Source organism: Botryllus schlosseri, chromosome 6, assembly GCF_051294905.1.
Source record: "Botryllus schlosseri isolate E-star chromosome 6, Bs_hap1, whole genome shotgun sequence".
NCBI lineage: Eukaryota > Metazoa > Chordata > Ascidiacea > Stolidobranchia > Styelidae > Botryllus > Botryllus schlosseri.
The window spans coordinates 18,145,482-18,164,815 of record NC_137241.1 but is presented as its reverse complement, the minus strand read 5'-3'; the positions used below and the strand labels follow the sequence as shown (position 1 = coordinate 18,164,815).

Sequence of the window (19,334 nt, the reverse complement as noted above, 5' to 3'; positions counted from 1 at the left end):
TGCACGAAATATCCAGCTTCCCGTTTATGAATATTTAGTGACTCTCTGCTGTGAGCTTGACCCGCAATCACACAACATCACGAGCGACATGCAGTACCTGTAGTCAGCGAATGATGCTTATTCAACCAATCAATGAGATTGATATCGCTTTCTGATGTGATAAATCTAGCTGTCAATCTTGACTTCATATGTTTACTGTATCATTAAAACAAAATCCGTGCGATTGAGGTGTTGGCTACAGTTGTATCACTTGTGGGGTAGCCTAATATCGGTGCCAAATATGGAAACATGTTTTACGCTCTGCCCAATGTAGCAATAGTCAGCCGCCGAATACATTGTCCGGTCTGGTGAAGACCGTTAAGGCGTAAGCTTATATTCACTGGCAACTCCTCGTCGAAATTGTCGGCAAAGTCACGGATGATATTGATTTTATGGGAGTATCATATCATTTGACTGCCTCAGTTGATACATATAGCGAGGTTTCAAACGCCAATATGTGTTTAAGCATTGTGTCATTATGTGGCCCGAGTTGTCGCTAGGTATCGTGCATACTAATATAGGCTATCACTTAATTGAAATGTAGGGTTGGAATTAGCAATATGACGTCACGTGACGTCATGAGGTTCACGTTCGCGTTCACACAGAACCTTTTAAAAAGGTTCGCGTTCACACGAACCTGAACCTTTCAGAGGTTCACACCATCCCTAGTATGTAGTTAACGACTCATTCTCAAGTGCCAAGCTGAAAGACACTCTCATACGTAGCCTATAGCCTTTGAACTCATAACATGGTCGTTTTAGGTGCATATAGCATAACAATAGATGGATATTGAAAATTTCAGTGTGTCAGGCAAGCTACGCTCCATTACTTATCCAATCATGTTCCCGGGTACGACTGTACAAGTGTTTGTATTATATGTTATTGTAACAATGTGAGGGCTACACCTTCCTTTGTTGTACATCGTATTTCCGTCAATTGCAATTTTCTAATGTAAGATACTGATTTGCATGGTCGACAAATAAAGATCATCTCTTCTTCTGGTTCTGTATGTAAAGCCAATTCTATGTCGCAATTTCTTCTCTCTTTCAGGCTTGTCCTTATTTGAGCACGTGGTCAGCGTACGGCGCTTGTGACAGATCATGCGGAGGCGGTATCAGAATTAGAAACCGCGAGTGTATTTACGGGCAAACTGGTGAACCAGGCTGCGAAGGCGATGTTATCGACACTGCGCCATGCAATGAACAAGTCCGTGACCTTGGTTTGCGATTTCAAATCTTCGACTAAACTTTTCGCTTGATATCCAGAACTGCCCAGGATGGCAACTATGGACACAATGGACAGTCTGCGACGTGCCATGCGGAGGTGGCACCCGTACCCGTCAACGAGTTTGCGCCAACGGCAAGCCGGGAGAAGCTGGTTGCGAAGGTGCTACCACGGAGACAGATGTCTGTAATGTGGACGCGTGCCCAGGTTGGGCACGGTGGTCTGAATGGTCGGATTGCGACAAGCAGTGCGGCAGTGGTCTGCGTAGACGCGAAAGAGAATGTGTCACCGACGCTAGATTCTGCCCTGGTTCAAGCATGCACGAAGCGTCCTGCAATGTTTTCGTGAGTTGATACTCTTTTTAATATTATAGATAAAAACAGTCTGTAGAGTGACACCTACGCGCCACAGACAGAGATGAGTTGATGATAAAGTGCATCCATTATTTATCATGGAAATATCATGCGACACATGTGCATATAAACAACATTTATAGGTTTTGTAACATCCTTTCCATTCATATAACATATTCAACTACATCTTGCAATATTTTTGGATTGGTATGTAGACTATGGATATGAATAGTTATATTATTTACCTCTACATGGTGTCATAAGCACTCTCTTCGGTGAAACGGGTAATGCGATAAATGAAGTGATTGAAGTGACATTGAATTTGGTTGCAGGACTGTCCTGCGTGGTCAGTGTGGGGACACTGGACTCAGTGTTCGGAATCTTGCGGTGGCGGCGTGGCTACCAGGTTGAGGATTTGCTTGAATCAAATGGACTCTCTGACTTGCGAAGGCGAAGCTACCGAAAACACTCCATGCAATTCGGAGGTATGTTTGAGAAAATATATCGAACTTCAATTATGTAGAATTCATTTCTCTGATGATGGATGTGGTAACACTGCACTAGCCTTCGACAAAGTATTGTGTTTGCAAAGCGATTCTCGATTTTGATGGGAGCAGACACTGATTCTACAATATGCAATTGAATAACATATTTGTACTGAACCAAAGCCGGACATTTTCTGCTGATACTTGACAGAGGTCATCGTCAGCAACTAGTAGACAATTGAAAAATGCATATCACCACTCACCAGTCATATCATCAAATATGGCTCTAATGAGTATCCCGACGGGTGTCAGCCGAAAATAATCAGGCTATTTCATATGTAATATTCACTTGTATATTGAAGTTTTCTGCCTCCAAGAGTCTTTCCAATCTGTAATTATCAATAGGAAATACTGTTCGTCGTGCATATAACAACCTTTATGCAAACAAGGTTGTATTGATCAATATAGTTTTTGTCTATTTCAAGATACTACAAGAATTCGAATACAATAGATAGAAAGTAATAAGTGGAAATGCTTTGAAATCAATCAATCAAACTACTGTCATGGCCTACTAATAGATTTCTCTCTTCACTCTTAAGTATGCGTTAAAAAAAGCTGTCCAACACTTGCAGGCATGTCCAAGATGGTCTCTATGGGAAGACTGGTCGGATTGCACCCGCACGTGCGGCGGCGGTTTTAGAACTTCTCTTCGCGAATGCATCAACGGGTTCGCCGGGAAGGATTGTCGTGGCAGACGCCGAAGGAGAGAGGAATGCAATATGATGGATTGCCCGGTGTGGTTGCCGTGGACGACGTGGAGCTCGTGCAGTACCACTTGCGGAAAGGGCAATCGCCAGAGGTCGAGAATCTGCTCGGTTATAGACCAGGGATTGTTCTTGTGCGAGGGAGATTCGGTCGAGAATGTTATGTGCATTGAAGGGGTAAGTTTGTTTGGCCCTGGCACAAATTCAATAGAATCCAATGATTTTTATTGATACAGACTGTTCCCCCCAAATCTAAAATATTAGTTTATAGGTTTCAATAAATGAATGAAATTATATGTTAAATATATTATTTTAGACTTGTTCAACTTGATCAAATTTGTATTTTTCACTTGTTCCGAGATAAGCCTATTGATTGAATCTCGTACAGCGCAAACCCCAACTATGTGACATATCGTTTGGAAAGATTGACTAAGGCAACTTCTTTGTCAAATTGGTTTTAGGTTACAATCTGTCTGAACTACAATTCGAATTGAGATATTGTGTCCAAAAGAGTGGGATTTCCTTACAACTATGCAGTCAGCCTTTTATGCATATGAATTTACTTTTTATATTATCTAGCTCTTGTATGGGAAATTGAGGATGATATATTACTATATTCGGTGTTCTATAAATTATTATAATAAATATTATACTATTATTATTATCATGGTTTGATTATAAAAGCTTGACTAGTTCCTGTATTTGTCAAGTAGAATTGGAAGTCATACAATGTGTGCCTCAGGACTCTCCACTTCTGACTCATCTTTTTGTATGCAGAACTGCGCCTACTACACAGAATGGACCGCGTGGAGCAATTGTGACGCGACATGCGGCGGCGGGTCTAGACGTCGCGACCGGGTCTGCGTCAGCGGCAACGAGGGCGAGCCCGGATGCGAAGGCGAACCCACGGAGCTCACGACGTGCTCCACCAACGTACTCGATTATTTCACGTAGCTTGAGTGGCACTTTCAATGCATAATCTATAACAGAGCTGTCCGGAGTATGGATTGTGGGGTGCGTGGGGATCTTGCACAGCTGATTGTAACGGCGGCGTACGTTCGCGAACTAGAGTGTGTCTGGCTGACGGAAGAGCAGCGGAAGGTTGCAGAGGTATCGATACAATGGGCGAACTATGTAACCAACAAGTAAGTGGCAGAGATATGTAATTGCGATCTGTATTCTCAATCGATTATTTTATACATATGACTCTATATTTGTGAACAAGGAATACTGCAACCTCATATTTGTTACACTGCTCATCATTAAACCCCAAGTATTGGCTATGCAAGTCATTACGTTGTGGGTTATCCTCACGTAGCTGGTAGATATAAGGTGTAGTAGTATTCAAAAATCATTCAAAGCTGAAGTAAAAGGAAGCAAAAGGAATGCAATCATGAACAATCTTGATTTCATTTTCCCATAATCATAGAATTCGCTCTAATCGCAATCGATTACATTGATGCCGTTATCGCTCCATGTCTTGCAAGTCAGCGCAAGTTACGTCAATAACTTGAACACTGCACTACTTTGGAAATCAATCTTCAGTGAAAATGGTGCAACTATATCACGAGTTAATCTTGAGTGCATATCGATTCACTGAAACTTCAATATCATGACAGGATAAAATTTCGTCCACTGTGATGCCATATTTGGTTTAGCTTGTTCAGTGTATCGCTGTCAAAATAGTCATAATCGTAATTCCACACTATTGAGCGGGCTAAGAATATGATTGTTTTCAACACTTTATCTTTAGCCAAGTCAGGCATGTCATTATTGAGGAGTATTGTACTCCTATGTCGAGTAAATTGAACAAATCTATGTTGGTAAATTCTAAGAAAATCCTTATGCACAGTAGCTTTGTAGTTTTGGTGAATATACAAATGAGGCTCTATTCTTACTGCAATCTACAGAATGTATAGAATGTAGTCTAGGGTTGAGATAGAGTCCCAATGTTTGGTAATAAGACTCGCTCATTTTGATGTCACTTTAAAGCTATGCCCTCGCTGGTCGGAATGGTCCGAATTCGGAATGTGCAGTGAAACATGCGGCGGTGGCTTACGAATCCGATACAGACGCTGCATCAACGGAGACGCTGGCGACTCTGGATGTCCAGGCGAAACTACCGAGACACAAAGTTGCAATCAAAACGTAAGTTCTTCCATGGTTTTGTGACTTTTTCACTATCCAAAAATCTTGTGTGTTTCACAGACATGTCCGTCGTTCACGCAATGGACAGCCTGGGGACAATGCAGCGTGTCGTGCAATGGAGGATTACAAGTTAGCACTCGTCAATGTGTCAACGGTGACGTCGGTGTCTCAGGATGCTTCGGTGCCACTGTTCGGCAGAGAGCGTGTAACCTCATGGTAAGACACGTTCTGTTAGGTCAGTTGACATAGGAGCATATGACTCAATAACATGCAACGCTTGAGAATGTGGTGAAAAGTTATCGCTAGGGTTAGATTTAGGCTTAAGTTATGGTTAGGATAGGAGTTTGGGTTATTTAGGTAGTAAACAAGTCGCATGCCGACTGCCTCTGGTCGCATGCTCAAATGATGAGCAACCATTCTCGCTGTCTTCGAATGCAACTATCATCCTCTGGATTGCTTTTGTAGAGCTGCCCATATTGGTCTGCGTGGGGCGACTGGGGCGCGTGTAATGTGACATGTGGCGACGGATCCAGGCAGCGTCAACGTCTGTGTATCAATGGCGAAATGGGATCTGACGGATGTTTTGGATCTGACACGGACGAAACCCTGTGCGATTTACCGGTACGTTGTAAACAAATCTTTGATAGAAATTATTTTATGTTGATATTGAGATAAACCCGAATATTTTCGGCTGACACTCACTTGTCTGTCGTAATTTTAGCAACTAGTAGAGATTTGAAAAGAACCTTGTATGTCAACAGTTGCATCACCATATATGATGGATCAAAGTTGTCAGCAAGTTCTTTGAATTCTGGCTGCATGTCGTATGTAGAAACCCTTAGTAACGACTGCACGTGAACACCAGTTATATTGGAACACGGCCTTGTCTCGTTAATGTGCAACGTGCATATGGTCGAAAATGCTTGTAGACCCGAACAGAGATAGTAGTTTCATGATTATCTTTCTCGGGTTGGCAAACTTTTGTCAGTACTTTCAGATTAGAATTTCACCATCAGGACAGAAACTCTTTGCGAGTCGTATGTTGCCCATCCCTGGCTTAGGCTCTATGTACTGTACTATTTTTAGATTATTGGCACAAGGATTTTGTGTGTAATCTAAAAATAGTTCATCGAGCCTAAACCACCTGTTCGTCTCGATTGTTCAACTTTTTTTTTATGCCAGTGGCGTCATATTTGGTGATACAACTGTTGATGTACAAGGTTCTTTTGCAGTCTATAATAGTTGTTGCCAATTACCCCTGATAAGTAAGTGTCAGCCAAAAATATTTGGGTATGTTTCAATATCAATATATCTTCATTCGTATATTGAAGTTCAGTACCTCCGAGAGTCTCTCGGAATTATTTTCTCACAAATGAAACTCGTCTTCAGCCTTGCGCTTCGTGGACTCCTTGGGGAGAATATGACGATTGTCCGGTGACGTGCGGTGGTTCTGTTCGTATGAGGAGACGTACGTGTCTTGACGGCATCGCAGGCGCCAACGGGTGTGAAGGCCCCGCGAATATGGTGATGGCTTGCAACATCGTGGTGAGTATTTTGTAAATTGTAAATTTGATAAGGACCGAATCTAACTCATTCTTATGTCGTCTGTAGCCGTGCCCGGCTTGGACATTGTGGGCAGCGTGGAGCGAGTGCTCCGCCATTTGCGGAAGTGGAAGAAGGCAGAGACAACGTGTGTGTCAAGATGGCTCGGTCGGCGATCGTGGATGCACGGAGGGTGGAACCGTGGAATATCTATCTTGCAACACAGAGGTGAGACGCGTAGCAGTCACTGCAATTGTTGAGAGAGATTTTGTAGATTTTCACACTTTTTCTGCAGAGGTGGTCAGCGACGGAATACTTCTACTTTTTTCCAGTGCTAAAGTGTGTTTTGCATACTTGCACTGCTTACACAAGTGGCCATGTTTTAGTGTACTTATAGTTCCACTTGACAGTATTTTAAGGAAAACTACTGACTTTTTATACTTTGGAATATGCTTGCATCACTTTAATGACTTGAATTGTCGTTAGCAAAAGAGTGGTAATTGAATCTGTTTTAGAAAGTTGCACGTCTAAAGTGTCACTGGTTTTTTTTTGTCGGTGGCAAAGATGCGAACTGTCATTTCAAAAGTAGCCGCCTACGAGTAACTGCTAAAAGTATAGATCCGATGATGCCCATCGACTACAAGCAGAATTGACTTTTTGAGACGACTTACTGAAGTAGCTTATACTTTGCTTATACTTATAGCTTTGCTTATACTTGTAGTAATTTTGACGTGTCTTTAGAATTGCTACTTCTACATGTGATCAAGTCAAAATTTACGCTGTTACTTCCAGTTCTGCTTGAGTAACAACGCTGACAACTTCGATCATGTCGGATTTTCAGTTACCAAGCGATTCCAGTAGTGTTGATTGCTTGATTTCCATCTGTTTTGCCCGCATTCGTTTCAATTCACACACTCATGAAACGAAAAAGCGCGTGTCGAAGAATGTATAGTGATCATACACTATTTTCAGGACTGTCCAACCTGGTCTACTTGGGGATCGTGGAGTCAGTGCAGCGCCACCTGCGGACAAGGACGTAGGTCTCGCGACCGAACTTGTATCTACACCGGGGCGTTTGATATCGATTGCATCGGCCCCTCGGCCGACAGTCAAACATGCGTCGAAGGAGTAAGAAGCACGTCTATTTCAAATTGCAGCAAATTTTTAAATTTTGGTAACCACCCAGTTTTGCCCGTTCTACGGCGAATGGGAGTCGTGGTCGGAATGCTCGGCTACTTGTGATGGCGGGTCTAGGACTAGGTACAGACGATGCATCAATGGGGACACCGGTGACGTCGGTTGCTTGGAAGAATCTTCGCAGACCGCTGCGTGCAGGAATAACGTAAGTTTCATTTGTACCTGGTCGGATTTATTAACATAATCGCTTCAAACTTCTTATTGTATTGATGTAACTCAATTCAGGTCAGTTTATGGATGTGCTGCATAACTCACCCTGTAACGGTAGATAGTTTATTTTATCCAATAATAATACTGGATTATCAAAGCAGGCTGAAAACCGTAATCTTATTGACATGCTATCTGTCCATTAAACTGTTACCACATTCATAAACCTTGCTGATTTGGTCCACTGTTGGGTCACCTGGGAGTTATTTTGAAAATTAGGTTTTCATTAGTTAATATTATATTTCTGTCATTTGAAAACGTCACGAAATTGCAAGAAAATGAAAAGATAAGGAGGAGATGAAACGATTTGTAGTGGTCTTTTGATCAAACGCCCAACTTGACCTAGAATACGTAAAATAAGAGGTATGCACAATTGAACACTGAATCCAAAGTATATTCAGCTAATAAGAAAGTGGAAAAGCAAAAAAAGTAGAATCTGAAGCGCTCTCAAATAGGTCTGTTTTCGCAACGTTTGAGTATACAATTTTTATTGTAGCCGTGCCCGCGCTACTCTGAATGGGGAGAATGGGGCAGCTGCTCTGTCACATGCGGTGGCGGTCTCGAAATGAGATCGCGTATCTGTCTGTCACTGGACAACGACGGAAACGAAATCTGCCGAGGCTCCAGGACGGATGAACGGTATTGTCAAGGCCAAGTAAGCATCGAAACACCGTAGTTTTGGTCAGAATCGTGACGATAATCTCATTCAGGCATGTCCGTACTTGTCACAATGGACAAGATGGACTCAGTGTAGCGCTCCGTGCGGTGGAGGCATTACTTCCAGAACGAGATCATGTATCAACGGAGATGTGGGAATGGCTGGTTGCACGGATATCACCGAAACCACCAGGGAATGTAATACTCAGGTCGGTCCCAATCTTTTAGATCATCTAGGCACTGATGCTACTCGTGTGAAAGTGCAATTGCATTTAAATCTTCAAGTATAAGTACAGTCACTGCTTGTCAAGCCACACCTAACACTGGTAATTAGTCATGTAACTGGTGATGGTTCTAAAAGCGCACAGAACAATCGCAACTCACATCAGATTAATGCGGGATTGGGTTTAGAGGCGCAAAATAATTGATAGCACTTGTTATGCTTGAAATATGCCGCGTATTGGCTGTTGCTGTGTTACTCGTAAAAACGATTCATCTATCAATGCAGCAATTGACACTTGATTGAAATTCTATAAATTTGATTATAACTCGAAGCCCTTGTCATGCTGGATGCATGTTACATATTGATTGTTGCGGTTTTACTCATAAAAACAATGCATCTATCAATGAACCAATTACTACTTGATTGCTAATTACATTCTTAAATTGGTAAGACAACTGCGTGAATTAGTAGGAAGCTATGTTGAAAAAAAATTCCACTTTAGAAAACTCTCTTGAGTAGTCAGTTCAAGTTGAATCCAATTACAGGCACCCCTAATTCAATTTCGTTACTTTAAGATATGTGCCACCTGGGCCGCTTGGAATCAATGGTCCGACTGCACCAGACCATGTGACGGCGGCAGCAGGACCAGGTTCCGAAGCTGCAATTATGAGCTCACAAGCGGCTCGTATTGCGAGGGATCTAACCGGGAAGTTGGAGTGTGCAATACAGAGGTAGGAAATGGGCTGACGTGGTTTACTGTCCTTGATTCACGGGATTTTTTACATGCAGGTTTGCATTACTTGGAGTCAATGGACAACCTGGTCCGATTGCGACGTGACGTGCGGGCGCGGTTCCAGACTTAGGACCAGGACCTGCGACCAGGACGCTGATGGTGACTTTATATGTGACGGGGACTCAGTGGATTTGGCCAGTTGCATTATTGGAGTACGTCTATTGCATTTTCTACTTGTATACCTCTTTAGTATGTCGTGTTTAAATACCTTTGTCATAAATACTCAATTCAGCAAATCAGCATTCAATTGAATGACTCGGAAACATAAATATCTTCTTCAAAGTCTACCCGTACCAGCCTATAAGAGCCGATATGCAGTACTGTATACTACCTTAGTTTTCACCAGATAATGTCCTATGTTCATACAATTATCCCGGCATCATTATTATGTCCTGTTCTCCGGATATTTGTCTGGCTCGTCGGTGGTTTTGTGTTATATTGTGATTTCGTATCTTCACTGAACATGAACATCATGCCAAAATTGTTTGTAGAAGCTATGTTTACGACTTCTCTGTCAACCTAAATAAAAATTGCCATCGCTGATGGATATCCTAGTTAAAAGAACAACTGCAGGACTTACTGGAAATTACACTTTGATCATGCCATTCCTTTGCAAATATGGTATATCCAGCTATTATGTTATCCAGATCCATTTTTTCTTTACCACCCACCTGGTATGTAATGCCTCACGTTACTCGAACTATATTTCATTCGATCTTGATTAGGGCACTGTGGTCTAGCATTCAACTCATAATAAAAATTAAACATATATGAGTCACATATTCATGTGAATTGTATTCTTTCGAAGAGACATACTTTACGCGTAGGAATGGGGAAACATGATTGTTTCATTACACGTATTGCAATATTGTGTCACAAATGTAATATTGTGTGCTGTTTGAACAGTGAGATTGCATTACGTTGGATTTTGCTATGACCCAATGTAGAAGTAGGATATTTTGCATATATGTATTTCCATGACATTGACAATTCGAACTAACAGGTGTGCCCATATTGGGATGACTGGTCTTCGTGGTCCGATTGTAGCACTACATGCGCGTCCGGCACCTACAGCAGAACACGCCGTTGCGTCAATGGTAACATCGGCGAAGTGGGCTGTCAAGGTCCGTTCGAAGACTCGACCGTTTGCAACCAAAATGTCGTAAGTATCACAGCACGCAACGTAGATTGCCGATCTGTTACCATTGTGCATCTGCAAGGCCTGTCCAACCTGGACATTGTGGGGACAATGGGGAGATTGCACTGAATCATGCGGTGGCGGAACCCGTCGCAGATCGCGATTCTGTAACAACGGACAGCCGGGAGATATCGGCTGCGCAGGATTTTCGTCTGAGGTCGATTTCTGTAATAACGACGTGAGTGGTCCATTTCCGCTACTTAGTTTTCGTACTTACCCTTGATTTTGCCATTTAGCAATGTCCGTACTTGAGTCCTTGGTCTGTGTGGAGTGCGTGTGACGCGACATGCGGAGGCGGTTCTACTTTGAGGACCAGGACTTGTATCAATGACGATTCTGGCAGTGGCTGTGACGACACACTTCGGGAAACGGTCGATTGCAACACCAACGTGAGTATGACAAAGCTGAATCAAGCTTTACTTCATTATATTGAGCTCATTATTTCAATCTTCAAGAACATTCAGTCGGATTACTAATTCGGCAAGAGCCGGCTATGGGACATCGTGCATATGTTGTTGCACGCAAATGTCTGATCTTTTATCGACACAACTTTAATCAATTGGACTTTTGGACTATTTAATTTGAATTTTTTATAAGCCATAAAGCAGAATAATGATGTACTTTTTCCTTCAGTTTAGTTTGTTAATAATTTCATCAATTCAAAACATCACAAGATGGCGCTAAAACCGGAAGATACAAATGAGTAGAAACACCCACTTTCACCTTGCTAGAACATCTAAGTAAGATAACATACACACTGAATTAAAAGTAACAGAAGATAATATAAAAAGGTCATCCATGAAAAGGAAGTGGCATGTGTCGGTTGGTGATATAGATATGTCAGATATTGGTCTGGTATTCTCGTTACCAAACTGTAGCATGATCTTACTACGAAACCTTGCCTTTTACTTAATTTTACACAATTCTAAAAATTACACACAAAATGACGCGGTACTGGAACGCGTATTTTGGCGATTTTTGTCGTAAATCACATTTCAAAATTGCTTTCAATCAGGTCTGCCCGATATGGAACGAATGGACGACGTGGACCACATGCACTCGCTCGTGCGGCGGAGGCAGGTCTCAACGCGTCCGCACCTGCAGATTCGGCATTCCCGGAGATGCCGGCTGCGACGGAGACTACAGCGAAGCCCGCTTGTGCAACACTGATGTAAGATTTACTGATCTCGGTCCCATATTTCAATTGAATGAACTCCGCTCGTTTTGTAAAAGGCTTGCGTCGAATACGGAAGCTGGTCTTCGTGGTCTCTGTGCAGCACGACGTGCGGTGTGGGAACCCGGTCGCGTTCTAGGATTTGCTTCAACGAAGACGTTTCGAATGGAAGGACATGCGTAGGGGATCCTGATGAATCTGAAACATGCTCTGCGGGGGTACGGCGATGACTTGGATTTGGTGTTTTGTGTGAGTGTGTCAATCGGTTTGTGTTTTCGTTGCAGACATGCCCCGCTTGGCTGCAATGGTCTGACTATACCGAGTGCAGTGCTCCGTGCGGCGGAGGATTGCAGAAGAGAAATCGAGTTTGTGTCAACGGGTTCCCGGGAGAGGGATCTTGCATCGGCGATATTGAACAAGTCCTGTCGTGTAATGAAAATGTAAGATTTGAAGTTTTAAAAGCTTAGGTGGCACTCCATGTTGTAGTAATAACGGTAGTGGCAGGCTTGAGATGGAATTAATGTTGTCAATATGCTTGTTCGGTTGTTTGGCCCTAGAGAACTGTTCGATGCAATTCCTTTCATTGTGGTTAACGGTCTGACAACATGTCAACCGGCCACAGATGAATATTTGTGATGTGACAGTGTTCATGACTTTACATTTTTAACGAGTAATTCAGTCATTTAGTTAATAAATGATTTTTTTCCCATGCTAAAATCTTTTTTCGTTTTCAGCCTTGCGCTGGTTGGAGCGCGTGGGGCGCCTGGTCTACCTGCTCCGTCTCGTGCGGCAGGGGAGAAGCCGTCCGCTTACGAACTTGTGACCACGGCCAGGTCGGCCAGCCAGGATGTTTCGGAGCCACGGAAGACACCGCGGAATGCTACTTGCGAGTAAGCTTTGACTCGAGTGCCTACTCCGAGAGCGTGCTAGATTCATAACCCTTCTCCGCGTTTAGACGTGTGCCTCGTGGTCGTTCTGGAGCAGATGGTCCAGATGTTCAGAGCCATGCGATGGAGGCCTCAGTGTCCGAACTCGCGTGTGCATCAACGGGGACGGCGATCCTTTTGCTTGTGGGGTTGAACCCGCGGACGAACAGAGGCCGTGCAATTCGCAAGTGCGTAGCTTTCTCTCGCGCTATATATTCTGTGGTAAATACAGAACTGTTCAATAACAAAGTAATGCTAATTTTCGAAATGCTGGACCAGGTTTTGGGCAATTGCACTATTTATTCAGTTATTTATTCATAACGTATTTCATGTTTCAGTAACCACGTAGAATACTTCCTTATTTACTTACTTGGAAATTGATACTTCTACTTATACTTGAGACTGAATTTACAACTTTATTTCTTCATTTCTCTACTTGAGTACCGACGATGACTACTTTAATCACCTCTGCTCAGTGACGAAGTAATTCTACTTTTCCAAAGCACTGGATTCTGATCACTTGTGCTACATACTCAAGTGGTTATGATTTTGAACTACTTCTATCTCTACGTGACGGTTTTTAGGCAAAACTAGGCCTGGCATGCTTACTTTATGAGCTCTTGATAATTATCATGACGTAACATATTTTTACTTTTCAGCCATGCGCAAGATGGGCGCAATGGTCGGATTGGGACGCTTGCAGTGCTGATTGTGACGGCGGCTTGCAATCTCGTAGCCGCTCTTGCCTCGGTGGCCTTGCTGGGTACACTGGATGTCAGGGCATGAGAGAAGAGACCCGTGCTTGCAATGAAGTGGTGGGTGACTTCAAAATACCGATGCTCCATGGCTACACTGTTACCCGGTTATCTTCATTTGGATTAATGCTGAGATTTCTTGATAATGGCATACTGCGTTTTGTTAAGTTAGTAATTGCGATGCAAACTCAGTTTTGATGCTGACTGGAAGAGTATACTCATAACTGTTCGTGGTGATGAATTATTGTTTTCCTATATTTTAATAAGACACAAGCTAACTTGGTACTTTTGAACTGCCGCTACTACAAAATAGGTAGATTTTATATCACCATTTGTCACCAATTTACATATTTGGATGACTCCCTTCACAAATCAACTTGACTATCGAATTTTTTGTTATAGCATAATTGAGGGCATCGTATTTGTACATTCAATGTCAATATGTGTATCTGTCCTAGTTTCATTGTCAGAAGTCCTAACCACAAGCTCCGACGTATTCAGACCTGCTCTTTCTGGACTGTATGGAGCGACTGGTCTTCATGCAGTGCCGACTGCGGCAGAGGCACGCAATCCAGAGTGAGGACTTGCGTCCAGGGCTTCGGAGAATGTCAAGGACCGGCCGATCAAGATCGCACATGCTACGAAGGCGTACGTGAACTTTCTGTAGGGTTGGGCACAACGATTCCGATTTGAGTAGCACTTGCATTGATACGAGTCGAGTACTGAGATCTGATTTTTTATGTAACGAAAATTACGCCTTTTCAATCTAGGATCTATTTTATCAACCTGAAATATAGTTTCGAGAGTTTTTTCTCACCGAGGTAGCCTTCAAACCCTGGTTGAATGTATCACAATGTTCAAACATGCAGGCTTTATAATACCACAAGGCTTGGAACGTTTGTGGAAACAACATTTCCGTGAAGCAGTGATCGTGCTCCAGCATAGTGAATCTCCATGAAATAGTCATTGTCAAGAAACACAAAAATACTTTTGACCTGTATCTGGCATTGTTTTCCTTGAGGCTACATTTTTTAACTTTGTAATTTTGCCTGTCGGACACTTTGAAATTAATTTGATATTTTGCAACCCTATTATAATCAAAGAATGCCGTGGGACCCAAACCACACCCAAACCCCAAACAGTTGAAAAAGATTATGTATAATTTGTTTGACTAGTACAGTTATAATGTTCAAAATATTCGTTAACAAAAGACTAATAATGGAGTAAGCATTACATACAAGAATGCTTTGTTGTCGAATCGCAGTCATTATAATATTACCTATTAAACTGCTGCACGGACTGCAGTTTGGGAACCACTGTTCCATGCCATTATTACTGTTATGACGTTGGTAATCGTTACTCAAATACTCGACTGAAAGCTTAGTACTTGACTCAGAATCGAATCACACAGGTACTCGATTCTGCCCAACCCTATTGTTACCTCCGTAAGAATGTAGACCTCATTCCGACGTGAATTCTCGACAGGAATGCGCCAGCTGGGAAGACTGGACGCCTTGGCAATCATGCTCGAGAACATGTGGCGGAGGCACTCAACTGAGACAGCGAAGCTGCGTAAACGGCTTACCTGGCGACGAGGGTTGCGAAGGCTCCGATACAGATTCCGCCACGTGCAACTTCATGGTGATACACAGATGACAAAGCGCAGAAATTTGGTCCAGAACGTAACCTTTGCATATTTTTTCTTCAGCCTTGTCCGGTCTGGGACAGTTGGTCCAATTTCACGATCTGTTCCGTCTCGTGCGGTGGCGGAGTGAGACAGCGTTCGCGGGACTGCCTCAACGGCGACCCTGGGCAGTTGGGCTGTCAGGGATCGATTTTCGAAATGACCTCATGCAACGGTGGCGCCTGTCCGTACTATTCGGGCTGGACCGCATGGAGAGCGTGTAGCGCCACCTGCGGTGGCGGCGTACGTCGTAGATTCAGAGACTGTATCAACGGTATCGAAGGACAGCTTGGATGTGACGACACTAGCACCGAGATTGCCCCGTGCAACTCGCAAGTATGGGAACCGAGTTTTTTCACAAGTCTTTTTATCAACCCATTATGCTTATGTTGAAGGTTATTAAAGTGCGACCTGAGGTTTTTGTGCATATATTCTTCTCATGGTCTGACGTGAGATCGTCTTAACATGACACTGAGTATTCTTCCTCGATTGACAAGGCTTCGTTTATGTCAAAGGCCTGGTTAACTTGCTGTATTACGTCTGCCTGTCTATTAGACAATATGCGAATATCGACGCATATATAATTATATATTTTGCACTAGTACGAGAATATTATTCACGTAACACTTCTTATCTGTATTTCTCAAAGCAAGCAATCATGATCTTTTATCGGGTGTTCGTTTCTTGGGAGTTGATTTAAAGTTTTGTGATAATCTTCATGAATGGTTCTACTAAAATTCTTCGGTAAGACTTTGTGCATAACGGAGTATGCAAAACGTCGTCATCACTCCATCGGGCATATTCAGTGTATTCCATTATAGTCATCGGTTTTTTTTTGTGTACAGGTGTGTCCCGTCTGGGCGGAATGGTCGAATTGGGGCGCTTGCTCCGCAGATTGCGGAGGCGGTGTTCAAACACGCGGAAGAACGTGCATCGGCGGATTCTACGGTCAAATCGGATGTGACGATGGATCTAATCGCGAGGAACAGTTGTGCGGCTCTGCGGTAATTGCTTTATTTTGCTTTTCGTTATACAGCATAAATTTAGAGAAAGATGAGATCCCAGTTCAAATGTAGCAATAAGTCCCCGACGGTGGAGCGCACCCGGTCAATTTCGGAGGGCTGACTCAATTATATTGCATTGTAAGCTTAAATTTCAATTGTTAACTACCAATCTTCAGAGTGACATTCATCAAGAGTCAAGTCGGAGAACCATATTTTTGTTTCTCCTTGTCCCTTAATCACCATTCTCAATCGCAGACTGTTCTTTAACTGGTTGATTTATCGGAATCTATAAGAAGCATCACTCTTACAGCCTCTAAAACTAGAGATTTCCTAATGCTTTCCAGAGCAATACCAAAGCACAGCCTTATTTTTCTTCATATTGAACCAATTATAGACAATAATATATATTCAATACATATTGCGATTTGAGCCACCTTTCAACTCACTGCTCTTTTATTTTCCTGCAAATCAATACTCAACACACTGACCATAGCTGCAAGCCAGCTTTCAGGATATACATGATATCTTTTTTTAGGTGTGCGCCTTCTGGGCAGCCTGGGGCACATGGTCAAGATGCAGCGCTGATTGTGGCGAGGGATCAAGAACGAGAATGCGAATGTGTGTTGGCGGTGAAGCGGGATCAATCGGTTGTATCGGAAACGACAACCAGTCTGAGACTTGCTCCCGTGGTGTAAGATAATAATATCGACTATTCAGTTTATCATGTTTACACGTCCAACGTGTTATGTGTTTAGCGATGCCCATTCTGGGGACAATGGAGCACGTTCAGCGATTGTACCACTACGTGTGGCGGAGGCGTGCAATTCCGTAACCGTGAATGTATCAACGGCCCTGTTGGTGAAGACGGGTGCGAGGGTGCCAGCAGTGAAATATCACCATGCTCTCTACAAGTATGAATTGTGGTGCGTTTTTAAGATGGCAAATGTGAAAACTTGTCGTAAATGCAGGCGTGCCCAAGTTGGTCGAGCTGGGGTTCTTGGACTTCGTGCAGTGTCACGTGTTCGGGCGGCACCAGAAGTAGGACCAGGTCCTGCGAAGGCGCGGACGATGACAGCGCGTGCGTGGGCCAGTCTTTTGATGAGGAATTCTGCAACGGACAGGTTCTTATTTGATTTACAATACTGCAGCCGTTATGTCGGGGTGTTCCAACCCTTATGGTCAAAGAGCCACATGCGGTCTATGAATGATTGTATGGGCCACTTGAATGTGAATGAAATTTTTTTCAAATTTATTCTAGTCTTCAACATCCCACATTTCGTGGTCTGGCTATTTTCAGAACTTTAGATGTAACCCTGGATATAGATCAATATACAAAGTCAGTAAAGTGCCAATTTCTTATCTCAATTTGATAAAATAAGTCATTTCAAAAATTACCTCATGGATTGGGCCAACCCTGGGCTAGATGTTTATCATCGATAGGTCACGTATTTTGTTGTGCCCCCCAATTTTCAGAAAGGCATAATTCCTGCATTCTGTATTTGTGTACGATTTTCAGCCATGCCCGCAATGGTCCCCGTGGACTGTGTGGTCGATTTGTACCCAAACGTGCGAAGGTGGTACCACCAGCCGAACGAGATTGTGCATTGACGGCAGAGTCGGAGATGATGGATGTATTGGTGACACAATGGAGAGTGACACCTGCAACGAAGAGGTATGTTGTGTAGAAATGGGCCTGCATCATGTTATGCAATGGAATGGTTTATGGGGAAGATATCATCGTAAGGATTATGGCCGCTCAAATTCAGCTTTTTATCTAGAATTTCCAGGTGCATCTTTTGTGTACATTGTATCAGGTCAAGTTGTGCCATCATACCTCGTTCCCACTAGTGTATATTTGCAAATATTTGCTTACAGTGTCCTTGGTTATGACTTTTCTTTAACTTCTTAAGTATCATAACAACGGCACTCATCTATATCAGCATACAGATAGCTCCTAACTTATATTACTGTGTATGTGTTTTTGTTTTTCTGGCATCTTCTGTTGGACAGAGCATGGCCTGTTCCGGTTTAGATTGAATGTATATTTTTAATATATATATTTGACAGCGTTTGTGTAGACTTTTCAAGCCTCATCTGGAAATGTTTGAATATTATTCATCTAATCTACAGATGCTAGTATGACAAAGAATTTGCGTGTGACTCCCCATACTGTCTTCCGCGGACTTAGCTTGTCCAGTCGGTTCATTTTAATCTTATTTATATTCCAGGCGTGTCCGGTCTACACGATATGGTCGACATGGACTTCCTGCAGTGTGTCTTGCGGTGCCGGAACTAGAATCCATACCAGAAAATGCCTGAATGGCATTCCAGGAGAGATAGGCTGTGACGAAGATTTACAAGAGAACGAACTCTGCTCTACTATTGTAAGAGAGCCAACTTTGCTATCTCTAAATTGCACTCGGCTGTGTCATATGTAGCACATCCATGCTTGAACGACATCTAGACTAATCGCGAATGTGCAAGACTCACGAACGTGGGTCTTATAAATACAACTTAGCATCAACAGCACACATTTCGTTATATTCCCAAAACAAATGTGTGTGAATCAATTGTGCCGTTGTACTAGGAATGTCCGTCCTGGCAACCGTGGGAATCGTGGACACAATGCAGCGAAACATGTGGGGCCGGTACACGGTCGAGGTCCAGAGGATGCGCAATCGGAGAGGAAAATATCCGAGCCAGCATGTGTTTGGGACACTCCGATCAAACTGAAGTGTGCTATGCTCCGGTGAGTTATGTTGTAGTTAACTCCGATTGATATTTAGCAAAGCTTTTTGTCGTGTGTGGTAGCTGAGTGATTGGATTCAGAAGCGAGTAATATGCTTCGTGTATCGCTCGTACTGCACAGCTCCAATATGTAACTTTTAAGGAGCACAAGAAATATTCCAAGTCACACACAGCATTGAATATAATAATTCGATACTTCTTCAACCGTATGTA

General features: G+C 43.0%; 1 protein-coding gene across 2 annotated transcripts in view; it reads left to right on the top strand.

The window, feature by feature from the left end:
* LOC145441307 (uncharacterized) overlaps positions 1 to 19,334 on the top strand; it is a 103,052-nt gene that overhangs the window by 57,608 nt on the left and 26,110 nt on the right. For both annotated transcript variants that reach the window (XM_080319133.1, XM_080319132.1), the window contains 36 exons: positions 1,090 to 1,245; positions 1,305 to 1,607; positions 1,949 to 2,101; positions 2,734 to 3,042; positions 3,643 to 3,798; positions 3,855 to 4,010; positions 4,858 to 5,013; positions 5,074 to 5,229; positions 5,479 to 5,634; positions 6,403 to 6,558; positions 6,625 to 6,783; positions 7,528 to 7,683; positions 7,742 to 7,897; positions 8,456 to 8,614; positions 8,670 to 8,825; positions 9,415 to 9,570; positions 9,629 to 9,784; positions 10,636 to 10,794; positions 10,853 to 11,008; positions 11,067 to 11,219; positions 11,846 to 12,001; positions 12,064 to 12,222; positions 12,289 to 12,444; positions 12,739 to 12,894; positions 12,960 to 13,118; positions 13,590 to 13,745; positions 14,187 to 14,333; positions 15,171 to 15,326; positions 15,394 to 15,705; positions 16,215 to 16,373; positions 16,909 to 17,064; positions 17,129 to 17,284; positions 17,342 to 17,494; positions 17,890 to 18,045; positions 18,602 to 18,757; positions 18,961 to 19,122. In XM_080319133.1, the coding sequence (XP_080175259.1) occupies positions 1,090 to 1,245; positions 1,305 to 1,607; positions 1,949 to 2,101; positions 2,734 to 3,042; positions 3,643 to 3,798; positions 3,855 to 4,010; positions 4,858 to 5,013; positions 5,074 to 5,229; positions 5,479 to 5,634; positions 6,403 to 6,558; positions 6,625 to 6,783; positions 7,528 to 7,683; positions 7,742 to 7,897; positions 8,456 to 8,614; positions 8,670 to 8,825; positions 9,415 to 9,570; positions 9,629 to 9,784; positions 10,636 to 10,794; positions 10,853 to 11,008; positions 11,067 to 11,219; positions 11,846 to 12,001; positions 12,064 to 12,222; positions 12,289 to 12,444; positions 12,739 to 12,894; positions 12,960 to 13,118; positions 13,590 to 13,745; positions 14,187 to 14,333; positions 15,171 to 15,326; positions 15,394 to 15,705; positions 16,215 to 16,373; positions 16,909 to 17,064; positions 17,129 to 17,284; positions 17,342 to 17,494; positions 17,890 to 18,045; positions 18,602 to 18,757; positions 18,961 to 19,122 (6,078 nt within the window). The remainder of the gene's footprint in view (positions 1 to 1,089; positions 1,246 to 1,304; positions 1,608 to 1,948; positions 2,102 to 2,733; positions 3,043 to 3,642; positions 3,799 to 3,854; positions 4,011 to 4,857; positions 5,014 to 5,073; positions 5,230 to 5,478; positions 5,635 to 6,402; positions 6,559 to 6,624; positions 6,784 to 7,527; positions 7,684 to 7,741; positions 7,898 to 8,455; positions 8,615 to 8,669; positions 8,826 to 9,414; positions 9,571 to 9,628; positions 9,785 to 10,635; positions 10,795 to 10,852; positions 11,009 to 11,066; positions 11,220 to 11,845; positions 12,002 to 12,063; positions 12,223 to 12,288; positions 12,445 to 12,738; positions 12,895 to 12,959; positions 13,119 to 13,589; positions 13,746 to 14,186; positions 14,334 to 15,170; positions 15,327 to 15,393; positions 15,706 to 16,214; positions 16,374 to 16,908; positions 17,065 to 17,128; positions 17,285 to 17,341; positions 17,495 to 17,889; positions 18,046 to 18,601; positions 18,758 to 18,960; positions 19,123 to 19,334) is intronic.